Raw genomic sequence first — 17,209 nt, 5'->3', positions numbered from 1 at the left:
AATAAAATATCCTTAAACACAATAAGTTAGATGCCCTCAATTAAAAACCGCAACTGTCCACTGAAATATATTGGTTTTTTTCTGTCTACAGGCACAACCTCTGTGCCTCCAACGTTCCTTCCCTTGGCAGGCCTGGAACTGCAGATACCTGTGTACTACGTCACTTAATCTTCGCGTTTCAGTGACATCGGCAGTTTCTGCGATATCTTCCTGTTGTCGTCAAAGTCCCGTGATGACGTCGCATGTCTGAACTTTGGCGCTAAGGGATGTATGTGATCTGACGAATTCTCTGTTTAATGCTATAAATTTTAGAAAAAGGCCGTTCTGTTTTGAAAGAAAGTATGAGCCATCTATCTATAATTTTGTTTCAAAATGCTGATGAATAGGCCTACTAGCCAACTCTTGTATTCCACTTTATATTTTGATTACTCTGAAAAATGTTGAGTATATCAACCAGTCAGATTAACAATTTATAATGACCCACATGGCTCTATAAATAACTAAACAAATTAACAAATAAATAAATACTGCATATAATGTTTTGATATGTTTCATTAACTCTCAGTGATCTTAGAGTTAAGTCAGAATTTTCAAACATTATGGAAGTCCGCTGTATTAGTACTCTGACCATCCAATTACATTCAAATTTGGGAATAACAGTGGGAAAAGACTGTGGTTGTCTACAGTATAAAGTCACACTTTAAACTTCCATTTGGTCAGATTAGTCAAATACTGATGAGATCTTGTCGCACCGATTGGCTGCTCACTGACTTGTCAAAGCGGTCCAGTAATCCAATTGAGTTCTTACAGCTGAGACCCAAGAATAGGACTAATTTAGAAAAAAATACAGTATCGACTCGTTACAACTTGTAATCACAGTAGGCAAGCTACCGTGCAATTGAGAAAATGCACAAAGTCTAGGTGGTGAGTTCAGAAGATCAGGATGTGTTAGCCACAGTTACATGCTGAAGCGCTCACAGAAAAGTAAGCGTGACCGACGAAGTACGATGCTTGAGCGGATTACATTTGAGCTGCAGACATCCGGAGGATACTTAAGCAGAAAACGCTTCAGATATCTAATGCAATAAGGTAATCACTTGTGTTTTCTGAATTTTGTGGCTCTGGAATTGACAGTGCTTGCGCTTCTAAATAGTCGAGCATGCAAGTAAACGTGTACTACAACCCGGCAGTAGATTTACTGTACTCCTACCGGGGCACTGATTAGTTTGAGTGCTCTGTAGGTCCCAGACTGAAGAGAGTAACACCGCACAGTGCATTAACATGGTATTATTAATGGCAGAATTGTGCATGGTTGTGACTTTTTTCTTTTAAATTTACGTCATCTGGTAAAGCAATTCCGTCCTTATCCATCTGTCTGATCCCATCAGAAAGAAACCAGGAATGTGACTTTGTTCTTGTTTGAATAGACAGGGATCTTGAATGGGCTGAATTCCCCCATTTTTCTTTTCCCCAATCTTTCTTCTCTAGTCACTACATAAACTATGTATTTTGATTTAAGAAAATATTCTGCATGTATAATATCCAGGATGCCGGCCCTTACAAAATTAATTGAAAGGCACTTCCAAATATACCGTGACAGACAAAATTAAATTCTCCTTAAACTAAGATACAGATCGTAAGAGCAAAGCATTGTAGTCAACAAATCCCAGTGATGCCAATGGCTGTAGGTGGAAATAGTGCAGCTGTGATACCATTTGTTAAAAGGAAAGGTCAGAGAGGTAAGACCAGATACAGAACAAGAATGTCATGCTTCTACATTACTGCATGCAAGTAGATATGGATACCATTTGGCACATCAGAAAGATAAAATATACATGAAAAAAATAATAAAAACAGACCTTCTAATCTCAATATATTTTGAAGCCTAAGCATATGTGGATAGCTAATCAGAATTAAACTGTATGGCTGAAAAACTGTAACATTTTTACCTTCTTACTATTTTATTACTGATACAGCAATCCCCTTAGAATTTGTATGTTACGGAGATGCAAAAAATATTTTTAGTGGCCTTAACTTAATGTGCATGGTAACTATACTAATAAATTAAACTGTCTGTTTTCAGTGTCCAGACAAATATGTACTATTTAAATGAGTTGTGTCAAAATATTACAGCTTAATGTGTTAAAATATGTTGTGCATCCCTGAACAAAACAAATATAACAGTGGCCTGTCCACATTTGTATTATCAGAACAGTTATTATATGGTCAGTATTACCAGTAATGTTCAGTGTTTTCCAACAGTTTCTCCACTTGTTCACTAAATGTATTTCATGCTGCTCGGTGAGTGTACAAGTAGCCGTGCTGTAAGACAAAATGGATGTATTCTCTTTGATTGGGGTTAATAGTGTTCTTGCAATATACTTGATATATTTACCTTCTTCCTAATATTGTCCAAGTTATTTATCATTTACCCTCTTCTTCCATTCTCACCTTCAGGACTAGAGGAGAAAAATGAAAGTCAAATCAGTGCTACATTAGCGGAAATCCACCTGACACGCTCAAAGCCAATTATTGCAGAATACACAGAGCCTAATGCGAGTGTGTGAACCCTAGTAGACTGACACGGAAGAGATAGGAGTCAGCTTGACAGATGTCCACTGTGCACATATGCTGAGTGACCACCAAATGACAGCAAAATTTAAACAGATCAGTTGGACGTGTTTAGTACAAATTTGTGAAGTAGAGTTCATTATTCCTGTTAAAAAAAGAGAGAGACAAAATTTTCAACAGACATCAGTTTCATTCTTTCAAGGGAACTAAAGTTGTAGCTAAACTTGTTATTATTAGCATACAATCCATTTCAGCTCACTTGAACAGTTGTATGTGTACATTCAAAATGAGCTCTTGATTTGAGTGCTAAAGATCCACATCAGTGAACGGTCTGTGTGTTTCTCCCATGGATAGAAGAATGAGCACGTTTGTGACCCTGGCAGAGGTGCTGGAGTCGCGGGGAGCACCTCTGGAGGAACAGGAAGTCTGGTCAATTCTCTTGGGTGCAACAGAGGCCTTGATAGAAATCTTCAGTAAAGGTATTTGAAGCCTTTAGTTCAGAAGCACCCCCCCCCCCCTTTTTTTTTGTTATATTTTGAACATAAAGTATATAAATAGATAAGTGTTATCCTTAACCCAGCAGCGTTATTTCTGAGAGACTCACAGAGATCCCTCGCAGCTTCAGCAGCTTCATACGTCTGAGCCACGTAGATACTGAAATGTGAATAGGATATTTGACTATTAATTTAACCTAACCTATGATTTATAAAGAGGCTGGTCGAAAATGCTGTCTGTTTGCTGTATCAGAATGGATTACTTTGATGCTTAGAAAATTACTGTGGACTACAGCGATAACCACTTCTTGTGGATGTTTGTCTTTCCAGGTCCTGGTAACATGTGCAGTGTAATAAGTCCCCACTCAGTGCTTCTGTCTGCCAATGGCACCGTTGCCTTCAAAACCTGCAGTCGTTCAGAGGATATGGGCTCTTTCTCTTCTCCTGAGCTGACACAGGGTCGTTCCCCTTCTACCAGGCAGGCCATGGAGAAGGCAAGCTGGTTTAGCCGAAATAGCATAACGTTCTTTTGCCTTGAAAAGTGTTGGAAAGGCACACTTACCTGGGTTGTTGCCAGTGTGGACATTTGAAAGTTCTCAAGGTTTAAAGAAAACACGTGTATCAGTTCACATGACACCTGTTGATTTGTGTAGATATTGTTGTGCAGAAAAGGTAATAGACATCATCTTTTTCGTTTTGTTTGTTCTGCATCTCTAGATGGTTGTTTACTCTCTGGGAATGACTCTGTATTGGTCTGTTGATTATCAGCTCCCTCAAAACCAGGTGACAAGAACAATTCCATTATTAATTCAAACATTTTAAGACTTCTTTCCAAACTGTGTAATGCCCGTTACTCCCATAGCTTTCACCTCAGCAATCAGTTGTCCACCTGTACTTTCTTGTGATACTGTGGAAAACAGAGAAGAAAATGGCTATCTATAGTTCCTCCATTGTCTTTCATAGCCCATCCAACTCAGTGATCACCTAAACAGCCTTTTACTGACCATGTGCGAGGATGTAGCACATAGGCGAGCAGACCTGCTCACAGTGCTGGAGAAATGCGAACAGCATCACAAGAATGCCCTGGCCCCACCAGAGACGGTCATTAGGCAGCTAGTGGAGGATGTCATGCTGGACCCTGTAAGTCATACATTCATGAACTAAGGTTCTTATAAAAACAGCTCTGTGAGATTTTCCATGTCACATTCCTCTTACAAACCTTTTTTTTCACAGTTAAAAAGAATACACTATTGGTTTTGAACTGGGAACCTATCTCTTTATATAGGTACTTAATTATTGTGAATCCATCTTCAGTGCAGATGGTGTTGGGCAGCTCAAATTACTGAGCCAGATTTGTTGATCCCCAGTTTAGGTTAAACAGATTTGATAGTGTCCTACTACTTTTCTAATTAACATTTACTGCAGAGTGCCAGATACCAGTTACCCAATCAAATTTACAAAGCCTGTGGTACTACAAGGTCAAAGATCAATGGTTCAAATGGTTCAATGTGTGCAGTGTGATACATGTGCCCTTTTTAATTCCTCTAAAGGTTTTTAAAAAAGATAAAGGTTTTTTTTCCTCAAAATTCAAGGACTTTGTTGTACATCAATAACTGCTTTTGACTTTCAGGTGGAAAATACACATGGTAACACTGCTCTTCTCTCAGATCGCAGTCAGATGGTCAGAGACAAGCTTCGGGGTATGAATATTTTCTGGCCTACTAATTAGTCAGAAAATTGAATATAGCTGTTTCTGAGAGATTTGTCTTCCTGTTCCCTAGGACTGTCACATCATAATTCTATATGCTGGCCAAGAAGCATGGCGTCACCATCCCGGGCAATCCAAGCCGAGTCTAACAGGTTGGCATGAACTACTTTATCTTCACTCTGTGGCTGCCATTTTTGTCATTAAAATTTGAAAAATTAAATCAGCAAATAATAGGAAATTAACATAGCATTACCACCAAGCTGTCCTAGATTATGTTATAAATACTGTAAGGGAATCAAATTCCTGGTGACTGCCATTCCTTCGGTTTGGTTAAAAATCATTCATTAGATTTACCTTTTACAATTTACCTTTTGTTAATGGAGCACAAAAAAATATCCCTGTGTTCTCTTAGAATCCATCATAGTCCACATCGTAGGGCCAGCAGCATCACTTTGCTCACACGGAGCCCTTTCCTTGATGGTCGCCGCCACATCAGCCCCCGGCCCAATCAGTTGTTTGGCTCAACACTCAGTCTCATTGACAGGAAACCAAGGGTAATGAGATCATTGATCAGAACACAATGTGCCCAGTGATAAACACAGACACACACACACACACACATACATACATATTACTACTAAAAGAAAGGAAACACCTGAGAGATGCAAAGTATGTTGAGAGCAGGTGTTTTGCACGCATGTGTGACTCCTGACTTAACTGAAAAATTAGGGTCTCATATAAAGATGCACAACAGCTCAAACCACCCATTGTTTTGGGTACTAGGACTACAAGAAGAGATTATTTTGAAAGAGGGCTGTTCAGGCATATTTGACAGGAGGTCCAGGGACTAAGAATACTCAACTTGCTGCTGTTTAATGAAGAGAAATGATAAGCAAGCCAGCAATGAGAGCAAGTTGATACTAGCATGGAAATGTAAGATAAAGACATTAGTTGCAAGAGTCAGCTGTGGTCAGTGTGTAGTGGTTAAAGATACAGGGCAGAACAGAAAAGCAACTTTAAATCAACTGACTGCTATTTCATCAAGAGCGGTTGAGAACCGCAGAGAAAAACACCGTAGTCTGGTTATAGTACATCCTGTCCTCAACAAGCTAATAAGTGGATGTATAGCACACACCAAGAGAACAAGCCTGATTGCTTGTTTTCCCATAGTGAAGAGTTCTAGTGGATTTGTTATGAAGTGACTTGCATTTTCCTAGCAGAGCACTCAAACTTTAGGTTCACTCAAAGTTTCATAAGACAAGATAGCTCCCATGAAAGAACAGAGACTATCTGCATGATCACCATCGTGTTCTGGTGAGGCATATCTAACCTGATGGGAGTGGTCTCTTCAAGGATGACAGCGTCCTCTCATCCACAGAATGGTCATAGAATGGTCTGATGAGCATGAAAACAGCTTAAACCAAATACTGTGGCAGTGTTAGTTAGCACTAAATGATGGGACATCATGTTGATCATCTCAAGAACATCTCATGCATTCATCTAGTGGAGTTTCACATGCTTAAAGTACACTTGTCAGGTGTATACGTAGTCCTAATGTGTATGTGTTTCTTCCTACCTCAGGACATGGGTCCAGAGTTCATTAGGATGTTGGAGGAGCCACTTACTGTCTTAGAGCTGCCTAGTTCTATTGTGGTGAGTTTAATATTTATTTGGAGAGGAAGATGCAGTATTGAAATCTATTGAAAACTATTTGTGTATTCCATATGGACTGGTCCGGTTATCTGTTTGTCATCCACTTACATCTTTCCTTCTATCTCTTGCTCTGTCTTTCCCTCTTTTTTAGTCATTTTTGTCTTGATTTGTTTGTGGACTCACTTCTTTTCTCTCTGTGGACCTTTAACAGTTTTCTTTTGTGTTTTCTATTTGCATGTTTTTGCTTACTAATCAGCTAAAAGGACCTTTAATGTCTCTCTCTTTCTCATTCTCTCTCTCTCTCACTCACACACACACACCACACACATATACGGTCTTTCTCTCACACACTCTCTTACTCTCTCTCCTACATTCTCTCTCTCTCTCTCTCTCTCTCTCTCTCTCTCTCTTTCTCCAGGCAAAGAAAGGGAAGTCTTGTTTGACTCAAAGGAGCTTGAAAGTTATCATGCCAAATGGACAGAGCATCCTGGTCAAGTGTGATGTCAAGTCTAGAACTAGGGATGTCTTTGATATGATTATTGCCCATTCAAACCTGGTGGAGCACTTCTACTTTGGCCTTGCCTATATTGATGGTAGTATTCAGTCTATGATGTCCTTTGAAAATTAACCTATTGTTTACTGTTGTAACTTAATTTGTACCATTCCATTTCTTATTGGAATGATTTTCATGTTATTTTCATTCTCTCTCTTTTCCTTTCAGAAAATGAGTTCTTTTTTCTTGAAAATGAAACAAAAATATCCAAAGTTGCACCAGACCGCTGGAAAAAAGTGCCCACTGAAACATTTGTCCTTCACTTCAGAATCAAGTTTTTTGTGAATGATGTTGCTCTGCTTTTGTATGTCTTAATGTCTTTATTATCTCTCTTTTTTTTTTATATTTTACGTATTTTGTGAAGTAGAGTTTGCTTGTTTCATTATTTGTCAACCTAACACACACACAAAAAAAAAAAAAAATATATATATATATATATATATGTTGTTTTTTTTTCTGATAGACACAAGCTGACCCGTCACCAGTATTACCTGCAGATGAGGCAGGACATATTGGAAGACCGGCTACCTTGTGACGAGGAGACTGGCTTATTTCTCGGTGCCTTGGCTCTCCAAGCTGAATTTGGAGACAGTATGCCTGAGGTAGTCCCCCACTTATGAATTCGTCATGTTGCTTTTTATATTCTCCATTAATTTGTTTTCAAGCCACACATCACATATCTTCCTCACCATCTGTGCTCTTATGTGACTTAAAGTAAGGTACCACAGCCATAAATCTAAAGTCATGATAGAAGATGAAGATAAATATATGGCTTTAATCAGGCACTTTATGTCTTGTTCATATCAGTTTATTACACATTCTTATTTTGCATTCATAATGGTGGATTTTGCGTCATTCTTGTGCAGGTATATGGAACAAACTATTATAGGCCTGAACACTATGTCTCCAAGAGTATACTGAAGAAAATGGCCATGCCTTGCCTAAAAGAAGAGTTGTTACGATTACATGCAAACAACGTAAACATGGTTGTTGAAGAGTCTGAACTTGAATTTCTTAAGGTTGTAATCATGCTAATTCATTTTTTGATTATGCATGAAAAGATAAGATAATGAATTGGAAATATCCCGTAATCTAACTTTATTTTAATTTTAATGTATTTTGTCTTGGTTTTAATGTCTGTTTATTGGATGTCATTTTTAAGGGGCGATTGAATTATTATACATAGCCATATTATTTGTATATGTCTGGCTGTCCAATGTTTGATGTCTGCAGAAAATGGCAAGAAGCATAATATACACGGTGTTTGCCTTGGCAGGCTCTGTTCTTACTGTATAACATCTCTGCAGGCCACTCAACAGCTTCCGGAATACGGAGTGCTGTTTCACCGTGCGGCCTGGGAAAAGAAGCCCGTCATTGGAGAGCTGCTCCTCGGAATCTGTGCCAAAGGTGTTGTCGTGTATGAAGTTAAAAATAACTCCCGCTCCACAAGTCTTAGATTCCACTGGAGGGAGACTGTCAGTATCACCTCGATTGTGAGTACACTGCCTTGTCACGGAGCACAAAAGGAGGGAAACGCAACAGTATAACACTTTAATATGCATAAACAATAAATGAACTGAATAAACGTTTGTTCTCGCCATAAATGACTCACCTTTTTTTCCTCTGTTCCATTTTATCTTTGTACAGAAACGTAAATTTGTCATAGAGAGTAGCACCAGCAAGAAAAAGCACACCTTCCTCACCGAGAAGTCTAAAATTGCCAGGTATCTCTGTGAGCTCTGCTCTGCACAGCACAAGTTTCACAAGGAGATGAGTTCACGAGAGCTCAGCCACAGTCTTGCCTCAGGTTAGTGACAGCCTGTTTTACCACAAGTTTCTGTCACCTATAGTAACAAGTAAGTTCTCAGTACATTTTTTGAGTCTCTTTAAAACCAGTCCTATAAATATAGTATTTTGTTCGAGTTATTTATTTTTTCCTCACTGTAGGTTGTTTATGATACATTTAGCCTTCATTTTACACTGGCTTGACGTTACAATTCATTTTGATTTGGTCATGCTTCGGAGGATGATGCTTTATAGTAAAAATAGGGTACACCTACGTTCATATATTAATCATCTTGACCCTGCTCTGCTTTTTCTCTCCAGAGGACAGCATAGTGCAGTATGCATCTGTGTGCAGGGCTCAGAACAACATAGTCTCCAGGAGATTCTCATGTTCTGAGGGACCACTGAATGACACCCATCTCAGCCCCTCACACAATGACTCCATGAGCAAGTTGTGTGATGACATTGCCAATAAAATTGAGACAAGAATCAAACAACAGAGAGAGTTACTGGAAAACACAGGGTGAGAGCAAACACCAAACGACGGTACACAAAGAAATCCTCTGCCACTAATCCTCTATTTCATTAGTTTTGTTTCCCTGTTTTCAATATGTACTTTTCTCTAATAGTGCACAAAGTCCAGCTGTTTCACAGAGACTTTCTATCTGCTCACAAAAGCGACACTCTGACGTTCCCTCTGTGTCCTCAGCCTTAAGAGGTATGGGTAGATCATCAGCCCTTAATAAAATTAAGCTCTTAACCTAGACTAACCAAGAAACAGATATCATGCGGACATATTGAAACAATGCCAATCTGTCTCAGGCTTACAGAAAGCAGGTTTTGTTTACTGTGTCAAGTTAAACTTGTCTATGCAAAAATAATAAGATATAAAGAAACAGAATAATTTGATTCAGTACCAAACAATAACAGGGATGCACCAGTGCAAACAAAAGGAAGGAAAAAAAAACTCCAGTGCCTGCTTCAGGCACCACACCTTTACAAAACTCATGAAGTGAGCGAAATGTCTGACATGTGGACCTTAGATACAAAATTACTGTATTTTTCCATATTTCAGGAATGCCCTTTTAGTTGGATGAATTTGAATTGATTTATTACTTTACAATTGTGCAATTAACACTTTGTTTAAAAAAAAAAAAATAGCAAGATTTTAAACAATTGAACATTAAACTAGCAAAACCACCAAATAACTAGTTTTAGAATCAGCATCAGCTGCTGTTTTTTTAAATAATCATAAATCTTTATGGGCAAGCAATTTTCATATTTGTGCAGTAGAGGAGGGTCATGTAAGATGTTTGTCCTGCTGATTTACAGATACCCCAACAAGTCCTAGAGTCCCAGAGAGGGAAATAATTCGGGTTTCTCTAAAGAAGGACCCTAAATTTGGCCTTGGTAAGTGAGATATTCAGCTTTTTAACATTATTTTAATCGTTCTTTCAACTTTTTGAAAATGCTTCATCAGCTGTAACCTTGAATGTCCTTCTGTTCTCTTGTTCTGAAATAAGGCATCATCATTGTTGGAGAGGACACCACCGGGAGACTGGATCTGGGGATCTTTATTGCATCTGTAGTGCCTGGAGGTCCTGCTGACAAAGATGGACGAATAAAACCTGGTAAGTCAGTACCAACACAATCAGTGGTATATTATACCAAACACATATACAGGTCTGGTTAATCACTTTCCTTCGGCATAGTTTGAATGAATTTTGATTCAGTTTCTTTATCAGTGTGGAACATATGACCCTCTATCCGTTTTCAAGTTGCTCACTCAAGTTGTTTTCAAGTTGAACGCTCCTGTGTTCTTTGACTCTTGTTTCCCTGGTTGAATGGAGCTCGTGACCCATACTGAAACAGTGCCCTCATGTGGTTGTGTAATCTTGTAGGTGGTCGTCTGATTTCACTGAACCAGACCAGTTTAGAGGGAGTGACCTTCAGCGAGGCTGCAGACATCATGCAGAACAGCTCTAGCGTTGTGGAACTCATCGTCTCTCAGCCTAAGGGTACATCTGGTCTCACCTCTATCTGTTTATTCCGCTCCATACGCTTAAAATGAAGCTAAAGTCTGATTAGCATGTGAGGCTGTGTGTCTCTAGGGTTTTTCTCTCAGGTCTGGTTAGGTACAAATTGCCCGATTCAAAGAGGGATTAGTTAAAAGTATGTATAAAGTAACTACGAAACACAGTTAAACCTTGGTTTATTTGCTTGTTATTTTTTCAGTGGGCCTTCATATAACATTTGCCATTTATTGTACAACATGTAAAGATTATAATACTGATACTGAAAATTATGCCCAGTTTTCTCAGCCTGTGGTTTAGAAAAATCTATAGGAAAATAAGTTTAAATAAAGGAATTCATAAATACTAAGACCGCTATAAATATCAAAAAGCAAAGAGCAAATATCAACACAAAAAACATTAAAATTACAGGTCAGGCTAAAGCCAATGCTAGTGGGTGTGTGGAGGAGAAGAATTATGAGAGTGCTGTGGTGCTGGAGAGTCAGACAGGAGAGGATGAGCTGGATGAGCTGGTCAGCGTCATGATGACTCCTAAGCCAGCAAGCAGATTGCACGTTCCTGAAGTTCGCATCCTCAACGCACAGGTAGCACCTCTTATAACACATACGCTCTCCACCTTTGGCACCAACAGGTCAAAAAAGCAACAGTCATCCACTCATGTAGAAAGGTTTAAGGAATCTTATGTGTTTGTTACTTTTTAAAGTGAAGAGTGAATGCGTGTGGCAGTAGCCCCCAATTTCCGTGCTCTCTCTCCCATTTCTCCTAGTGATAATGACATTTCGTGGTAAGATCAAATAATGGACATTAAACTGCATAAATATAAATGGTATCATTTGTAACTTTGTGTCAATTTGTGAAACAGGACGCCTGTTCCATGTCTGCGTCTTTGATCAGCCTCAGACCTGAGGAGTTTTCAGTGGTGCTGAGGAAAGTGGCTGGGAGCCTGGGCATCAGTATTGCTGTGAGCACTGTCACGATAAAACTCTACACATAGACAGAGGGTCCTACATATGGTTCACCATACTGAAAGTTATCTGAAAATAGTAATTTGTTTTTTTCCCTGAGGTGATCTGTTACAGCTATCTGAAGTCTTGTATATGAAATAAAGCCTTGTTGAGCAATATTGTCCTACAAAAGGCAAAGAGCACCTTGTTTTTATATAAAAGAATGTGTATCATATGTCTCAACTGAGCTGCTGTTTGAAAAAAAAACAAGTGCTATAGCTATCCTGATTAGATGCCTAACCTCTCACCCTGCCTTTTTCGCTTGAGAAATTAGTGATGTTAAATGGTCTTCAAAGATTAAAACAACATGTCAAGCAAAGGGAGGCATCATGGGCGGACTGGAATGATTTGTTAACAAGGTAGACGATCTGAGCCATATTTGCAGGCCACAGGTAATCTTACAGGAAAGAAGTTAATCAGCTTGTTGTGCTGGGGGAGGCAGAGTTTGAAGGGAAGCTCAGAAATGGTCTGAAAATCCTGAAATAGAGGCTCAGGTTCCACACGGTCCTTTCAATCGAAGAAGGATCTGATTTCTGTTACCTTTAAAAAACCGTGGTATAGACAGTGACGGTTAAACATGTTCAGTTTCTGTGGTGGACTTTTTGACTTTTGAGAGAGTTTTCCTCACAATCCCAGTTTAACCCCTGGCCTCTGTTATTGAACTGTCTCTTAATGCTCCTTATGGAGGAAGGGGAAAAAGATCTTCTTGTAGAGGAAATCTTGAAGGGCACGGACGAGGAAGTGGTCATTTACTTTGTTGCTTTCTTTCAAACAGCAGACACATCGTTAAGAGCAGCAGGCATCACTGCATTGTCATAATTTCTTTCAACTTTGCTAACACTAGCACAGTAGTTTGTTAAGATGTTTTGGGATGAGCAACAGTACAGAATTATAGACTGATCTTTAATAGTTTATTACAATATTATTATTGAGGTGGTTTTGATAGACTTGAATTGAGTGAACATGTGTGTGTGTAGGGTGGAGTTAATACAGGACTGCGATATGGAGGAATATACATCAAGAGCCTGGTCCTGGGTGGAGCAGCAGAACAAGATGGCAGAATTCAGATAGGTATGTGATGACAAAGATACTTGTCAGTCTAAGAATAAGAAGAGAAGCATGTGATAGTAAATCAGTCTTTGTGGCATGTGTGTGTGTGTGTGTGTGTGTGTGTGTGTGTGGGATATAAAACAGGTGACAGGCTGTTGGAAGTGGATGGTACCAGACTGCAGGGATTCACAGACCAGCAGGCCGCAGAATGCTTGGCAAGAACTGGAGAGGTGAGGTCATGCTTTCTCCATCAGCACCATGGCAAGCACTTGCCTGCTCATACACTCGTAGTTCTACCAGAGAGGAAAAAATGGTCTAGTGAGAAAAAAATTACATTTATCGGCATGTGTATCTCAGACACTATTCAAGTCATACAAGTCCTAGTAACCCACACTGATTACTATAGTGATTGGTACAGTGACAGAGTATTACATGACAATTCCCTCACGTCATACATGTGGCATGCAAATAAACTTGATCTGGTATATTTTCAGATATTTTCAGCATAGTATATTTTCTCTAAATACACAGCTTCATGTTCCCTGTATTACATCTCAGTAAGGACATGCAGTGACTCCAATGAATGCTTGACAACAAGGTCGCAGTGATATGTTGTTTTGCTTCCTTATTGGGATTACATAGTTGCTAGTGACTTAGCAAGATGTACAACATTTATAAGAATGTAAGCACTCACATATGCTAATGTTGGCTCAGAGCTCTGTTTCATCTTCTATTTAAGCAATGTATAAGACACTCATGCTTCATAAAATGCTTTTGTGAGAGATCTGTGTTTTGTAAATTCCAAATTCAAAATAATTATGACACACAGGCAATTTACACATAGTTTATTAAGACACTACAGTTTCATTTCAGATCCTCCAATTAAAATTCCAGTGATAATTTGTTTGCTGTCAGGTGGTCTCTCTGGTTCTGGAGAGGGATGGGGGTCCTATGGTGCCTCAGAGATATCTGAACACAACAGCCTGTGCACAACCCAGGAACAACAGCTGCCCTGCCATTACCATGACAACGCCCTTCTGTGTCAGGCCTAAGGATTACAGCTTTGTCTCTAATGGTGAGACTTACAATAACCTTGACTGAAGACTTTTGAATGTTGTCCTTGCCTTGTTTTTCTGATATGGCAGCATAAATTATATGATAAAGACCCAACCAAGAGTCTTATGATAAAGACCCAACCAAGCATATTGGTAAGGATGCAGGTGTTTGGCCAAATCTTTTCGTCTCTTTGGGGTCTTTTCAGCTTCAATTCCTTTTAAAAGATTCAAGTGATTTATGAATGATTGTGCAAAGTTATCCGATGGTGTAATAGCTTCGAAAGTGGAGTATTGCATTGGTTCCATAAAGTCTATCCTCCATAAAGGTCAAGACCTTATGCATAAAACTAATGGTTTCAAGAACTTGATGTCACTTGGTCCTTTTCACCTTTAGACAACACCTTGGAAGTCACACTGAGAAAAAGACTGAATGGGCTGGGCTTTAGTTTCTTGATCGCAGAGCTGGATACCTCACTGGACAGTGGCACTGTGGTGCGGGTTAAGACACTGTTTCCCGGTCAGCCTGCAGAGGAGTGTGGGCAGATCCAGGAAGGAGATGTGATCCTGTCTGTAAACGGAGAGTCACTGAAAGGACTTTCTTATCAGGTAACAACAGTCAGCAGACCTCATTCAAATACTGTGCTATCACACTTCTTACACTGCTAAAACCATTGTGAAACTGACACAAATATGTGGACAAAGATGATTATTCCTATTAAGGCATCAGTATTTCTTTTTAAGAGAATGGTTAAGACATTAATTAAATCAATAATTTTGCAATTGCAGTTTAACTGTTACTAAAAATGCCTTGCACACCATTCAAACTTGAACTGTAAAAATTTGTTCTAGATGGAGGTAATGTTTTTTAACCTGACACTAGGGATTGCTTCTGTGCTCAGATGTGGCTGTAACATTTTACCTGTGAACTGTGATTTTACAGCGTGTGCTGCAGCTGGTGAGGGGTTCTCCACCAGAAGTCCAGCTGGTGCTTTGTCGCCCTCCTTCAGGTAGGAAATATCCACATCCATATTTGGCCCTAACATTCATTCCCACTGTTCACTTTCACTGTTGCTCCCCTAATATTTTCAGTTACTGTCAGTTGTCCTACTATAAGTATCAGAATATGCTGTAATGTTATGTTGTATTGTGCAACTACCTCAAAGATATCAGTTTGTGGATATCTACTAAGGCGCAAATCTTAAAGAATAACTGTGAATTTTGTCGTTAGGAACACTGCCTCCCATATCTGAGAAAATAGGCCAGTTGACCTGCAGTTGAATGGTGAGCAATATTATATGAATTCCATGTGGAAAATGAAGAAACTGCTCTGGTCAGAAGAAAGGTTCCTAGAGGAACCTTTGAGAACTCTGGGGAGGTGTGTCATTCAGTGTGGTCACGATCCAGTTCTGATTCCTGAGAGGCAGAGATAAATCTTGCACTATTTTGAGGAAGGAGAGATACACTGAAGTCCAAGTCCAGAGAGGTAACTATACATATAACTCAAATTAGTGAACTTTGTTTGATTTGCATTTATTGAGCCCTGTTATACAGCCCAAAATGTAAGAACCTTTTACATCATTGACAGGTTATTACATCATTGGCATGGTGTAGAGGCCCAAAATGTAAGAATGATCAGTAATGCAATAACGCCAATATTGTAATAACTTGCCAATAACGTAATGAAATCATGAGCCACTAATGTAATAACATTTTGGCCAATCATTTGGGCCTTTAGAAACCTCCTTTCATGTTTCATGCAAGATGTATACATGTCAATATCATTCAGTTATATTTAGTCTGTACCAGTTAACCACCTTGTTAAATTATAGAATTTGATTAGGATCTCTTTTAATTGAGCATGATAGTTAAACACATGAATCCAAGTCACTGAACAGTGAAACAGTGAATGTCACAGAGCCAGTGCAGTGTTTTGATTTGATGCATTAAAGGCATCCCTTTCCTTATTGAGCTCATGTGGGCATGTGTCAATCTGTGCTGCTTGTTCTACATAGGATGGAGGAGTATTGTCTGCTGTGATGCAAGCCTTGCTTACAGCTTTTATGCCAAAGGACATCTGTGTCTTTGGGATATATTGGATTATCTCTGTCCAACAGATGGACTTCTGGGAAGAATCATGAGGAATCGTAAATGAGCTTGAGAATGAAATTGCAAGTACATGCAAAACTATTTATTGATCTCTGTTGTAGATAAACAGTGTACACTGATCGTAATTCATGTTTTATAGCTGGAATGGTATTTGTATTTGAAACACATTAGACATAGAGATGTGGACACAACCTTTGTCCATCCGCTTTTCAGGGATAATCCCAAACAGTGTAAGGCTCCATGTACATGTACAGAAACTTACAACTAATCTAATCACGGATCGCCCAAACATGATTCCAGCACACCAGCTGAAACTATATGATATACTGCAGCTGAATAAGTGGACTTTTTGAGTTTTTGACAGCCTCACTGTAAGAATTCTGATTAAACACAAAACTGAACAGCCTATGATCAGTTTAGTTTTAACTCAGTTTGTTTCAGAAATTCTGTGAAAGTCAGTTGATTTATGGTAAACATTGTGTTTACCATTATTGTGTTTACCATTCAGTAGGTACACCTAAATGACTGAATTGAAAATGCTGACTGACTTGGACACTTTTGTTTGTTTCCATCTACAGGTCCTGTTGAGCACACTTGACCAGGGCTTGAGTGTGTCAGTAATTTCCTGGCTTGGTTCCCACCGTGGGAACTGAACTTGGCAGGGAGTCAACTTTCCTTAGAGTCACGTTATACACTAAGGTACAGTTGAAACAGTTACTTGTATTGTATTGTATAGTATTCCAGATTTCTGATAATGTTTGCACTGTAAAATAGCATCATGGCATAGTGCCAATACCTTATGACTTTTTTATTTACTTTCTGAAGAGGTACAGCATGTGCTGTCCTAAGTTTAAGTTTTGCATGTGCACCTAGAGCAATGAATAATTCTTTCTTAGATTTCTCTCTGAGAATTCTTTCTGTCTCTAGCTGCTTCATGAGAGACACTCACCTCATTCTAGAGTTCCTAACATCAGATCAGTACCTGTGAGATGTGACTTTAGTACTATTTTTTAGCCAGGAGAAATTCATGGGCTGACCTGAGAGGTTATAGCCTGAGAGATTGTTTATCCATCAAAAGTGGAATAAGTATATGTTGAATGAAAAGTATACCTATGTGGAACTAAACACTGTGGGTATCAACTAGAAAAGCACAGTAAAAATAACACTCACTTACTTCTAAGAACATATTATAAAAAT

At 39.0% G+C, this 17,209-nt stretch overlaps 1 protein-coding gene across 1 annotated transcript; it reads left to right on the top strand.

The window, feature by feature from the left end:
- Positions 1-2,929: 2,929 nt before the first annotated feature.
- frmpd2 (FERM and PDZ domain containing 2) lies at positions 2,930-15,184 on the top strand. Its single transcript, XM_030775041.1, has 27 exons — positions 2,930-3,050; positions 3,396-3,559; positions 3,783-3,848; positions 4,029-4,205; positions 4,696-4,765; positions 4,847-4,925; positions 5,186-5,327; positions 6,355-6,426; positions 6,845-7,019; positions 7,148-7,283; positions 7,443-7,581; positions 7,846-7,998; positions 8,287-8,472; positions 8,627-8,786; positions 9,086-9,287; positions 9,394-9,482; positions 10,097-10,174; positions 10,288-10,395; positions 10,666-10,782; positions 11,221-11,381; positions 11,660-11,758; positions 12,779-12,872; positions 12,996-13,081; positions 13,767-13,926; positions 14,301-14,512; positions 14,847-14,913; positions 15,135-15,184. Exons 1-27 carry the CDS (start codon positions 2,930-2,932, stop codon positions 15,182-15,184), a joined length of 3,363 nt encoding a protein of 1,120 aa, XP_030630901.1.
- The last annotated feature ends 2,025 nt before the right edge of the window (positions 15,185-17,209 follow it).

Source organism: Chanos chanos, chromosome 5 (assembly GCF_902362185.1).
Source record: "Chanos chanos chromosome 5, fChaCha1.1, whole genome shotgun sequence".
NCBI lineage: Eukaryota > Metazoa > Chordata > Actinopteri > Gonorynchiformes > Chanidae > Chanos > Chanos chanos.
The sequence above is the reverse complement of the archived record's forward strand: the minus strand, read 5'-3'. Positions and strand labels throughout refer to the sequence as shown.